Source organism: Nyctibius grandis, chromosome 7 (genome assembly GCF_013368605.1).
Source record: "Nyctibius grandis isolate bNycGra1 chromosome 7, bNycGra1.pri, whole genome shotgun sequence".
NCBI lineage: Eukaryota > Metazoa > Chordata > Aves > Nyctibiiformes > Nyctibiidae > Nyctibius > Nyctibius grandis.
In genome coordinates this window covers 9,029,679-9,042,596 of record NC_090664.1, presented here as the reverse complement: position 1 = coordinate 9,042,596, position 12,918 = coordinate 9,029,679, and the positions used below count along the sequence as shown (strand labels likewise).

At 38.4% G+C, this 12,918-nt stretch overlaps 1 protein-coding gene across 1 annotated transcript in view; it reads right to left on the bottom strand.

Moving 5' to 3' along the window:
• The window catches only part of SACM1L (SAC1 like phosphatidylinositide phosphatase), a 34,554-nt gene that overhangs the window by 5,220 nt on the left and 16,416 nt on the right, over nucleotides 1-12,918 (bottom strand). Inside the window, exons 6-14 of the mRNA XM_068404601.1 lie at nucleotides 11,353-11,412; nucleotides 9,673-9,706; nucleotides 6,804-6,905; nucleotides 5,934-6,019; nucleotides 5,655-5,741; nucleotides 5,128-5,196; nucleotides 4,953-5,032; nucleotides 2,857-2,955; nucleotides 105-243 (exon numbers count right to left, since the gene is read on the bottom strand). Coding sequence (XP_068260702.1) covers nucleotides 105-243; nucleotides 2,857-2,955; nucleotides 4,953-5,032; nucleotides 5,128-5,196; nucleotides 5,655-5,741; nucleotides 5,934-6,019; nucleotides 6,804-6,905; nucleotides 9,673-9,706; nucleotides 11,353-11,412 — 756 coding nt within the window. The remainder of the gene's footprint in view (nucleotides 1-104; nucleotides 244-2,856; nucleotides 2,956-4,952; nucleotides 5,033-5,127; nucleotides 5,197-5,654; nucleotides 5,742-5,933; nucleotides 6,020-6,803; nucleotides 6,906-9,672; nucleotides 9,707-11,352; nucleotides 11,413-12,918) is intronic.

Below are 12,918 nucleotides of genomic sequence, written 5' to 3'. Positions count from 1 at the left end.
ACTCACATAGGTAAGCTCTTATTGAAGTGTTAAAATTACATTTCCATTCTAAACAGAAAGCTTTTTTCCTCTTCCAGCTTGTTAAACAAGAATAAGATATTTACCTGAAGCTGGGCTTGAAGAGATCGGCGTGCTAGCAAACTCTGAATCACATTAGTCCGATCAAGGCAGTCCATGCAGTTGCTGCGGAATGTTCCTTCCTGCTGAGTCACAATTTTACCATCGGAATCAACTAGAAAATAACTAACACAAACAATCCACCTAAGTATTTATAGATAACAGTCCATATAAACCAGGCATTTTCAGAAGTAAATATTCTAGCAACCAAAACAGTTGTCTTGAGCATACGAAGAGTTCTTAGCCATGCCTTTGAACTTTGATGCCTCCATCAATTCTTCCCCTCCCACACTGAAAAACAGCATCAATATATGGACATTTAGTAATCTCAGGGCAGTATTCACTCTTATCATTCAGACAGCCAACCAGCGATACTGAGTTATATGCCACTGGGAAGAGCAGCTTCTGGTGCAAAATCAGCGACTTGCATTTTTTTTTTTTTCCAGTTATTATTAGGTCCTAGCTCCACAGATACCAAGATCATTGGCACAGTGTAACAGAAGTAACCAGATTTGTTTATACCTGGTCACCGGTTCAATCCAGTCACCACTGCATAAACAGTCATATAAGCTGTCAGGCACACTTCTTCCAGGAAGGTATTCAAATCTTTCAGGCCTCTACTGAAAATCTGCTAGTGTCACTTATTCTTCTCTCCATTATGCGAACCTCTAGGGGAACTAGATGTTCCCTCTTGCATCTGCATATGCTAATTGTTACCTCATTTTTTTATTACCTCACTACCCCGATTTTTAATCAACTAAACCAGGTGTTTCTAGTAATTGATAACAAAGAGCTCATTTTAAATATTGAATTGCATGCAAGTTCTGATAACTCAGCTGGTAAAACAAACATGCCGATCAAGTTATCAGTTTGATGTGTGAATGTGACAGAACTATACTTGTCCTTCTGCCATAGCATTAAGCTTCCAGTTGCCTAAAGATTTACATATCATATTCTGTAGATTAAGTTACTCCATTGTGTCATTAGGAACTCTGAATGTGGACTAGCATATGAGGCACTGTTACTGTACAGCATTTTAAGATTATAAAGTCTTAGAGTCATGCAGTACTAAAATCAACACCCTTAGAAGCATATGCATTTACTTTGATCAACCTTGTGTTAACAAGACCCATTTTTGTCATTCTTGGAGAACTAGTTTTGTTAAAACATGTTTTACATTGTTATAGGATTAAAGGAGACAATAACCCCTGTGAAATCTTCATTTTCCCCCCTTTTCCCCCCAAGCTTTGCCAAGAACTGATATTAGGATAATTAGTGTAGTTGAAGAGTATACACTTCTGGTTAATGAGATAGTTTAAGTGCTGCATCTCCTATAATTGCCCTAAAAAAAATAAACAACAAACAAAAAAGCCACCAACACCCCCTCCCTCCCACTCTCCAAACCCAGCAAGCCAGCTCTCGTTTCTGACAGGTCTTTCACAACTGGACTTAACCTGCAGATAACAGTTGTTCACCTCCACAGAACCATTTACCTCCCTCAGGGTTGCAGAACTATTTTCCAAGAATATCAGAACTCAGACTTATTTCTGTTCCTATTTAAGCAATTGTCACCCTAGAACAAAACAAGGCAAGGCAGAGCCAACCTAATCTTGATGAGCTTTCATTTTTGTATTTTTTTTTTTTTGAGAGACATATGGCTTTTTTTTAATTTCAAGAAAACCTGGTTCTTTTGTAAGCCTCCAATGGCAGGTGACAGTAAAGAAGTTATGTGATTCAGTATTCATTCTAAGAATAAAGGATCCTTGCTGTATAGGAAACCTACATGCTTATTTCTCCTTACTTGAAGAGCTCAAAGCCAATTTATTCTTCAGACCTTCATGTCTTTAAGGCTTTTTTTTTTCCCCCCGGGTGGTGGGCAGACAATATTCACTATCATCTGATTAATTTATACTATTCCCACAGCCTTCATTCCAGGCAAGAGATTTCATTCATGAGACTCCTGTTCTAGTGCTCATTTTTTTAGGATAGAACACACCACTGCCAGTTTCATAATGTTTCAGCTAACCTACTTTGTGCTTTAGGCACAAGACTTTAGGAACAGGAAGGAAGCAATCAGAAAAGCAGAACAAAGTAAACAGTTTCCCTAACAATCTACATATTTACAAGGAGCAAAGACCAAGATGTTCTTAAAACAACACACTTGTGGGACTAAACAAAGATTTAAGTTGATTTGGACATTTAGTCTACTTTTATATGACTAAACAAAATGAGAATTTGTTTTCTTGTGGGTTACTTATGTTAGCAAGAGCTAACAATCAGTGCCAGTGCCAGGGTTTGGTGCCACAATGTATATTAGATGTGTAGCAGAACAGTTTGCTGTCAACAACACATGGAATTACGCTTGGATGAAAAAAAAAAAATATCACCTAAGGAGACTTTTTTTAATACCTTCAGTTGTATGCACACTCATTTCTTTATCTAACCTTTTACCCAAAGGCACAAAGGCAGCTCTTGAGTCACAGTGCAGGGTTGCTACGATTCTCAGAACCATTTTATTGGGACATAAAAAGGGCTCGACATCTTACCCCATTACCAGGTCTCTAATGTTGCACATGGTATCAGCAAGAGATCAGAGATATGGAAACACCAATGCAGATGAATGCATCTTCTTTACAGAAGATGACAGGTCTGTTTTACTGTGCCTTAACTCAAGACAATAGAAACTATGAGAAAGTTGTTTTCATTTTACAGTACAGAAGAAGAACTGCAGAGCCTTACCTAAACTCATCTTGCTGTTCTGCTAGTTGATCCACCAAAATCTGAAGTCGATCCCACCTCATCCGACTGCACTCTTTATGGAAGTCAAATGCTATGTATCTGTTCAGAGAGAAGCATCTTTTCAGATTACATATGTACTGCAGGTGAAGGTCTCAAAACCCCACAGGGAAGGGCTGATCTATAAAACAGGTAGTGACAGAGGATTTGTATTTCTTTAGAGATGGTTTCCAGCAAAGATCTGTGGATTTTGTCAGTGCTCTGTAATCTTCCTGAGGCTTCACCCTTAGTGTGTGCATGGTGACAGCATTTACATTTCTTTACAAGATGCCACTAGCCTGGGGAAGCACACATTCAGTTCAGAGTTACTCGTTCTACATTCTGGCTAGTAGTTTTTCCTCCAGAAAGTACAGAAGGGATATGCATCTGGTTTCGTCTCTTTTTTCCCCCCACCAGGGCTCTTTTGCCCCCCTCTCTTCCAAGCAACGGCAATGGGAACTTCAGTTCACTTTCAGAGATACAGGTGTTGAAATGCAACAACCTTTGCTAGCATGCTGCATAATTCTCTTGATAGCCCTCTAGAAACCCAAGACAGTTTCTGTTTAAATAGCTAACCTACTCTGTCATATGAAAATTAAACAGCTACTGACTTGGAACAAGATTTTAACAGCCAATTCATTTCTGGTAAGAAGTACTCTAGATGAGTGGTGTTTGATTCAACATGTATACATTTGCTGTGAATTACAGCTCATTACATTCCTCCCCCTCAAGTATTCATAATCCAAAAGTTATTATTTGCTAAGTTTTAAAGACTATTTGCATGAAGAAAGATGGTATATATACACACTGAAGACTCAAGCCTTAGTCTGGCAGGTAAATGCCATCAAAACCAATTAACAGAAAGGATTTTGGAATCATTAAGAAAATGGAGCTGACAAACATCACTTTTTAACATATACAGAACAAACAGCATCACTAAAACACACCCTGACAGAATTTTACATCTTGGTTTCCACCACATGACTTCATAGCAAAGATGCACAGAATTCCACAAGCTTTGTACAGCTAAGGTATCAATATCGGCCTAGGTGTGAGAGTGAGGAAAGAGCTCACCTTAGAAGTGGTCTTTTTTATTAAAAACAAAAGAAAAATCCATACCCACACACCAATAACACACACAAACACACCCTTGAGGGTAGTAAAAGCAGCACACAGAAGTGAGACAGATATCTATAACTATCCTGGTAAAGGCAGCAGCAGGGCATCATACAAAGAGAAAAAAGCTTGGAAAAAAAAAATCAAAGTATGTCAGGATTTATAAGGGAATCATGATTATACTCTGCAATTCCTTAGTTATGCTTAGACAGAAGTGAATCCTTATTAAAATAGGATGCCTTTTTGCTTATGGGTATGATTTTGTCCTTTGACATACATGAGTGACTATAATACTATACAGCAATTTCAAGGAAGAGATAGAGGTACGTATCTGTGGGAGCTGGACGCTAGCCCTCCCTCTAGAAGTTAGCGAAAGCAAGCACAGGCAGGTTGTAAAATCGTGTACTGCGCTCAAGATTCACAGAGAGATGGAATTTCTCTTGTGATTAAAGCACATTCGCCACTCTCTTGGCCCCTTGTTACACTAAGGTCTAGACATTTAAATTACATGTCCCCCTTACTGTTTCCTCCTTTATGTCAATACTGTTTTGCTCACACTCAGCACTACCTTACCAAGTTAGCAAGGTAACCAAGCCCTTTTGCCAGAAATTAGTTCTACAGAGTATGATTTTTTTTTGCCTAAAATGCAGATCTCCACAGTTCTCAGAGCATATTATTACTCCAATACTGGCATTACCATTGCCTCTGAGCTCCCTTCTTTATTCTGTGTCTCCTCTTTTTGTCCCATATTCGCTTCACAGTCTCACTTCTGCTTAGAATGTGAGCTCTGAGGTAAGGGCATTGGCACATGCAAGTTACTTCATAAAAATAAAACTAAAATTCATCAGACAGTTGCTAAATGCCCCCAAAGAACTGATGACCCTGTGGGTCTGAGGCAATGCTCAACTTCTAACACAGAGTGTCTCATTTCACTTCACATGTACCTGACCATTCCATTTGCCATGCCGTTTACCATTTTTGCAAATGTTTGCTCAAGAGGCTTCTCTGAACCTTTTTGGTTAACCTGGGAGAAAGAAAAAAAAAAAAAGACGACAGTATTACTCAAAAGCCTGCTTAAAAGAACAGCAGCTTTTTCAGGAAGAACAAGTGAAAACATACCAAGTTGACAATCATTTGCTTTCCATAGCTAATTATTTGCGAGTCAAAATGTCTTTGGAAGCCATCCATCTAGAAAAGAAAGGAAATGTGTTGACAGATGTACGCTACTATTAAGATCTGTGATTCACAAAAAATCTCCATAATCATCTTTTTGATTATGCCACATAGGGAGTTTCATAGCTAAGTGTTTGATGTTCTCTATTGTGCTAATACATTTCTACTTTCATCCCCCGCAGTCCATTCAGCTCTCCTTATTAAACAAGCCACAGATAATAAGTATTGTGCACCTTCTAAAACTGCTGCAAACAAGAACCAAAGAGAAACTACCCCCATTGATGTCTGGATTTTTTTTCAGGCTCTGAACTCATCTTAAGGAGTCACAAGGCTTGTTACTACTAGTGCTTAAAAATAAAGCTCAATCTAGTATTGCTGATTTTTATTCTTCTGATTGCAGTTTGTTACCCTATAACATAAACATAAGCCCAGAAACATATTAAAACCCCAAGACACAACAAACACTCACATACATGATTTACTGACTTGCTGATCTGTGGCTTTGGTTTATACTTGAGGTTTGGTCTTTGAGACCAGAAAAAAGGAATTGATCCACGGGTCTGCAAAAGAATGGAAATAGTTTTAACCAACAAAACTTACAAACTCACTTGCCATTTAAAAATAAAGCAGACTGGTTTAGGTTTTTTTATTTGTGTGCATGCACATCTTGTATATAATCTATATTTAGAAACAGACAGAGCTATCTGTCTATATACTTTAAGCCAGTGAGTCATTCCTTACACTGACTTTACCTGAACAAATGATGCTTTGCTCCCCTTGTAATGCACAATTTGTTCTGTTTCAACAAAGTTAGCAGCATGTCCTTCTGAATCAATACCTATGCAGGAAAAAACATCTTGTTAACCAGCTCAGACTGGCTGTAGAACAGTGACAGTGCATCAGCAAAAGGCTTCCTACCCTTCCCTTTTAAGCACTCACAGAAAGCATGAAAATACCACAGAGCTGTTTGAAGATGGTAAATTAAACACACCTTTGACAGAAGTTTAACATGATCTGTACTAAATTTAATTTGAAGCACAGTTGTGCTTAACACATTGTTATTTATAGTCTTAGAAATTGAGTAGTTTAATACAAAATCAAAGATGAGTGCTTTGACACTGAAATAGTCACAATTCAATAGCAATGGTACTGCAAAAACCGACCAATTTCTTTAAAAGCATGTATGTTGGGACTAAGAACAGAGAAAGGGATTTAAAGTCATTTCCTTGTTCACTTTTTAACTTGAAACAGAGAACACCACTACTCAGGGCTTCCCTGTCAGCACCAATGATGCTCTTAGTTGAATTTACTGCTAGGCCAAAAGGGTCGTTACACACTTGCATTTAACTACCATAAAAACAGTAAAGTGTTAAAAACCCTGACAAAACTTTTGCAGTTATCTCTCGAAGGAATAAAGAAGAGTCAGTTTTAGTAAATACCAGAACACGCTTCAGTTTATCATACAGGTTCATAGTATTTTCTTTGGAGCAAGGATCTCTCGAGACAAACTATTATAAGCATTTTTTTGTTCAACTCATTATACAGTAATTACTCTTAAAGGTAAGTCACATGTATAGATGGAATTTCCATTATTTTAAAAATAAATCAATTCGCTATTTTACCTCTTACATAGTAGCGTACACCAGCCCTGAAACAGCTTCTTCTGGAAACAAGCAGCCAGTCAAAACACTTGCCATTAATAGAACAGGAGTGCATAGTGATAACTAATGAGTAACACTAAGGAAAATCCCCAAAACTTCATTAGGCTATTTTTATATATCAAGAGGTAGGGAACATCAAGGAACCAAGTGACCACATTCAAAGAAACTTGCAAACATTTCGCACACCAATAATTGAACATGAAACTTGAGAGAGTAACTTAATATTAGGATCAGTATGTGCAACCCAAAAAGACAGGCTATAGGCAATCTCACTGATGAACACACATTAAAACTGCTACAATTTTGAGAAAATGGGACTGTAAAGAAGATTAATCTGGTCTTATGGTCCTACATGTATCATTAAACAGACTGACTTCTGAAGTTCTATTCAGTGCTAATCCACTCCAGCTTAATAAAATTACAGATATCTTAAGTTTCATGCCCCTATTGCTTTTAACAAAAAATACCACTCCAATTTTTTTTTTATAGGCTTTTAGAAGAGTGAATATCTTGGGATGTTATACCTTGCACCTGTAAGTGCAACATACATCACATTTACAGATGCCAGAACTAGCAGTAATATAGATTGGCTTTCAAATCCATGCCAAGAAAAAGAATGAACATGGGAGCTTCTTCCGTAAGAATGCTTTCCTGCTCAGGCTGGATTCCCAAAGTGGCAGATACACCATAATCTGGGGCTAATCAGCAAACAGGGGCCATTGACAACTAGCTTCAGTTTTAGAGTCTTGTTCTGTGCTGCTTAATATTGCCTTTATTTGGACTACAGTAAACTATAAAGTCTAACAGAGACCAGCATTCATCGTGAATAACTTCTACAGGTAGATTCACAGGCTTTCATCCTTTGACCCTAAAAAAACGAAACCTACAACTTTAAAGCAAGCAAAAGATCAAAATGGTCAATTTTTGCAAGCTGCAGTATTAGCATACTGCAGTCTTCTATTCTTTGAGGAACCTAGATACTTTGTCTTAAGGTTGGTAAAGTAAACAAGATATATTTTCTTTTTTAAAATAGTACATTTTACAGTGAAATCTAGATTCTCTATTTATGATCCAAACGGGACAAAGCAGCTATGTCACACATGAGCACCTAAGCTATGTTAAAGAGCACACTGACTGCATACATGGAACATCTTGATTTATGTGTGCATTTGTGCTAATACTGTTTGTTAAAAATGCAAAAAGTATAATACAAATTGGCCCTACATTCCAGAGTGCTCTCGATTAGTAAATTAGACCGTGAAAAAAATACCTATTCCTCTGCTTTCCTGGAAAACTACTGCCAGGTCCTACACCCTTTAATCCAACACTTGTACAGCCAACCCTTTCCTGCAAGAAAGGTTACCTCTAAACTTAGATGCTTAGCAATAGTCAGCCCATTTTCTGTCTGCAATCTCTGTCATAACTTAAATGGCAACTTGCTATTGGCTACTTTCCACACACAGAAAAAAAGGAAAATACACAATTTGTTGTTCTTTAGAAATTTTTTTTTTGAGCAGCAAGGGATATATTAAGTGCAGTTTAGGCTTTAGGGGATCATAGTCTCTCTTACTCAAGTAAGTCCATTATTTCTCACCACTGCAAGACTCGAGCCTCAGTCCAGACAGCTGAACAAAACATACTTAGGTTTATATGGGGCGAGGGGTGGGGTGTGGGGAATCTTTGATTTTACTGAAATAACTGCTAGTGGCACTGTAACAGTCCTGCTTAGGGCTCTTCCCAGCATTTTCATCACTAAAAATTCAGGTTTTTAATTCCTGGGTTCTCTAGAGTGTCTGGTTAGTATTAGAATTACAGCAAAACATACATTACTTATGCTAATTATTTATACAGTGAAAATAGGACAGAGGAAGATGTTAATTGCAGTCTGCCAATTGCTAACTGCAGTCCACCCAGACTCTTCCACCCAGGATCTACAGAATAAAGATTGGGTTGTTCTGATAGTTCCTTTTTGCTATCTTTCCTTGCCTCTCTACCTACTCCCACAACATTTTCCATTAAATGAAGTCACAGGAAAGAAGGACTGGAGATTTGCCAGCTGCTAACAGTCCTACCAGAACAACTGATCCAGCATAGAAGCTGTTCCCTGCACACACCTGAGGGGCCTTTGCAATGGAGGAGCTAGGGAGAATGTTGCATGGGTTGCTCTGTCCAGTCTTGCCAGTCCTTTTCATGCTGACAGTTGAGGAGCACTTGGGACTTAGTGTTCATCACACACTGCATGAGGAACACTGCCTCCAGAAAGCATTAGGCTTACTCACAGCATACACCCCTTCTCAAAACTAAACTCGTGACTGCTTTGCTAAAAAGGCTGTTACCCAAAGCGTGGGTGCAGGAAAAGCAGCTGGCTAGGAGAAGTGTTCCAGGAGCCTTCAGCAGAACTCCTTATTCTTTTATCCATCAACAGGAACATCCATAAGCACTCCTTCAAATCAAAACTGTTCTCCCTTATTTTAAATCCAAAGTAAATGCTAAGTGAAGGTATCCTTATAGCAAGATAAAAGGTCCTAAGGCTGATGTGAGAGCAATTGCCATATTCATCTTAACCTTCAATCCCATTGAAAGACAGTTCTGCAAATCATGCCTGTAAAAGTAAATACATTAAGCCTGAAAAGCAGAATAGTCAAGTGAGTTAACATATGAGTGTGCTATCAAACTATGTAATGCTCATATCTGAACAAACTACAACTTAATTCTGACAGTGTGATCTATGTTATAGTGGCCAACACAGCCAATAGAGCAGCCACATCGGCAACCACTTTGCTGTGAGACTACCATATTCGGCACTGAGCTTTACAACATAAAAGGATACATCCGTGCATCACAGGCATAGCAAACCTATGGATCTGAAACACACACACAATACACAGTAAAAATATTAAACATTAGCAGCCAAAAAATATAAGTGAGTGACTATGCTTTGTCTAGGAGTTTTTTTGGCTAGTTTTATATACTTTATATCCTTTACTTTTTGTTTAGGGTGCAGTAATTCTTTCTGAGAAAAACATTCAAAAAGTTCAGGTACTTCAACATATGTAACCCTTATAAGCAGCAGGGAAAAAGTGAAAGTCTAATCCTATTTAAGTGACCTTGACAAAAAAACAAGCTGCTTTGTCCTGTACATGGCATTTACTCTTCTACAAACATGCCAGTTATAAAGCAGTACACACTGAAAACCTTTTGATATGGTATTTGCTGTACGTCCACAGTAGGATGTGAGCAGAGGTAGCATTAAACAACACAGGGCTTCAGTAAGGAATACTTCTATGTGATTAATACTTGAAATGCTTGTTCCAGGGTTTTTCCCATCCTGCCATTCCTGAATAACTTCATCCTGCCACTCCTGAATAACTTGGCCTTTTAAAAAAATTTAAAATTAAAATTTTCCAGTACTAGAAGTCAGAAATACCACATCTCATTACCTAAAACTTATTATCACAAGCCACCTGTAGTCAATATTAGGTCACACTTCCCATCACATATCAGTTATCTCCCTTTTCAACTTCTGTGTTTTGTCTCCTACGTCTGTTTTCACCAAGCAGCCACACTTGGCTTTCTTTGCCGTTCCCACCACAGCTCCTCTCTCATTTCCCACGCTTTGTTTGGTTAGCACTATCCAAACCATACACCCAGTCATATGCCTCTGGAATACACAGGGCACAACAGCCCTTTGCTAATTCATATCTTCACATTCCAGAAGCACTGCACAGTCCAGCCTTTAGGAACAGTGCTGTATAATGTAAGAGCACATCTCCACAGGTTACTGAGACAGAAATAAAAGCAGTGCGTCATTCACTTTGATAAACCAGAAGTACTGATAGAGAGAAAAGGTTGCTGTAGTGCAGAGAATTCGAGAAGTTTAACACACATCTGAAGTCTCTAGTAGGAAGAAGCTTAGATCAGTCTGGCCATTGAGCTACTACAGTTGTGGCTCATGGTCACACACTTGTATTTGCTGGACTAAGTGAATTCGAAGGTTACGCTGTGCTAGTCTTCATTTGAAATAAACAGAAAGAATCTATAAACTGTCAGTCTTACTCTTCATTATCAGCTTTATGACCTATTCACTAGACAAGTGGAGTTTAAACTGCACTCATGGAGAAAGATGCTAGCCAGTCTTAGAAAAACATGATGAGCTGAACCTTGCCTATACCTAAAGATAAATAGGCAGCTAAACTTCAAAAAAGCTTGAGAAGCATATGCTGCACAGTGTAAGTTCCCCTGTGGTTTATACAAGCACAGTCTCAGCACAGTATCTTCAAATGCAGACATTTCCAAAGAGTCAGCTTTACTCTGTGTACTACTGAGAACATTGACACGAAGTTGGAAGTTTGAAAGCAGAAGACTGTCACTGTGTTAAACTAGAAGATGAACAGCTGCGTTACACTAGATTCTGGCTGTCTGAAATAAGAGACAGAATTACAGGAAACTGTTGTATGCTTACAGTAAAAGCATACTTGTCCTCTATTAATATAATCATTACAAAGTTTACCTCTGGTTGAGCAGCAAATTCTCTAAGAAGATGTCCATTCCATACAAACCGTGGATCTGCCTGCAGCAACAAAAAAGCCAACATGCTTTTAGAGATCGTCAGTTCTGTTGAATTCAACATAAAGGGAATATCATAGTATCCATGCATTACACAAGTTTAGGTGAACAGATGTACATGGAGATGGAACATCCTTTCATCAGTACCATTCATAGCCTCAACTAGAAATCTAAACAAAATAAAAATTGTTAGAAGAACAGTTGTCTCCAGTCTTTAGGAGTGTTGCCTGACACTTCAGGCATGCTGAGCCATTAACAACAGAGCTGCAGTATCAGAAGAACATTCCAGCCTTTGTCCTAAGTAAACAGGGCTTGAAGAGATTATCCAAAATTTTAAGAACAGTAGCAAGGTAACACTCCTAAAATGGGCAGAAGGTAAAAATGAAGGAGTCCTGTATGCAATAATCAACAATTCTGAGAATCTAATGTGAAACAATACTTGTATCTTAAAAGACAGAAGTATTTATATTCTGCTGCATAAATGATCCTCTTCAACTTCGCCTACTTCCTATTCCTAATTCACCTCAAAAGAGTCCTGAGCAAGTTGCTGAGCACATTCCAGAAAGCTACCAGATTAGTCACAGAAGTGACATTTGCTGCAGAATGTAGACCTGGCTCCAGGGAAGAGGCATAAATCTCAACTTTAAGATGAGGGAGGCAGACAATACATCACTGAGGATGAGGGTTAATTCAAGCTCAGTGTTGGAACAGTCCTTTGTCTAATAGAAAAGAACAGATACAACTACATGCCAGAAACTGATCAAATCCTACTTGCAGTACCTTGAACCAGTGAAAGAAAATGATGTGATGCTTTGGTTTGGTGCCCCTATATTGAGGCTGTATTTTCTAGCAGTACTGGGAAAAAAAAACCAAACCAAACCAGAAACGCAAATACAAATATCAAACCAGAATACCCACACACCAAACACAGGCCAGGCTTCTCTTGTAGAGGTGAACTGGAGATGCCCAGAATTGCCACTGTCCTTTCATTAAGCCATTATACTGCAACCATGTGAATGTGAAATTACATTAAAATTGTTTTAACCATCTAATATCTGAATTTACTTGAACCTGACACCTTTTTACTGTACTTTGCCTTTCAAACAACCTTCTGAAGTGCCACAATTTTAAGGCAAACCAATCCTTTTATGACAGTGACCACTCTCTCTGGCAAGAATACTGACAGAGCAGCATTTAATAAAGCAAAATAGTCCCCATCTATAAACTGATTTTTAAATTGGTTTTTTTTTTTAAATCTTGGAAAAAGTGTACTGCTTACCCAGCTTAGACAGTTTCAGTAACTAAGAGACAACATCTCAAGACTCCACTGCCACCTCTTCAGCAAAGAAGAAGTGCTATTGACTCCCAAGGTTTCAGCATTTCAGTGCCTAGGCAGCTTAGACCTTGCTTACACTGCACTACAATAGGTTACCAGACTAAGGGTTCTGGAACTCTGGAAGCACAAGTGAATTTTAAGCTCAAATCACATTTGGCTGTGTGATTCTGTTGT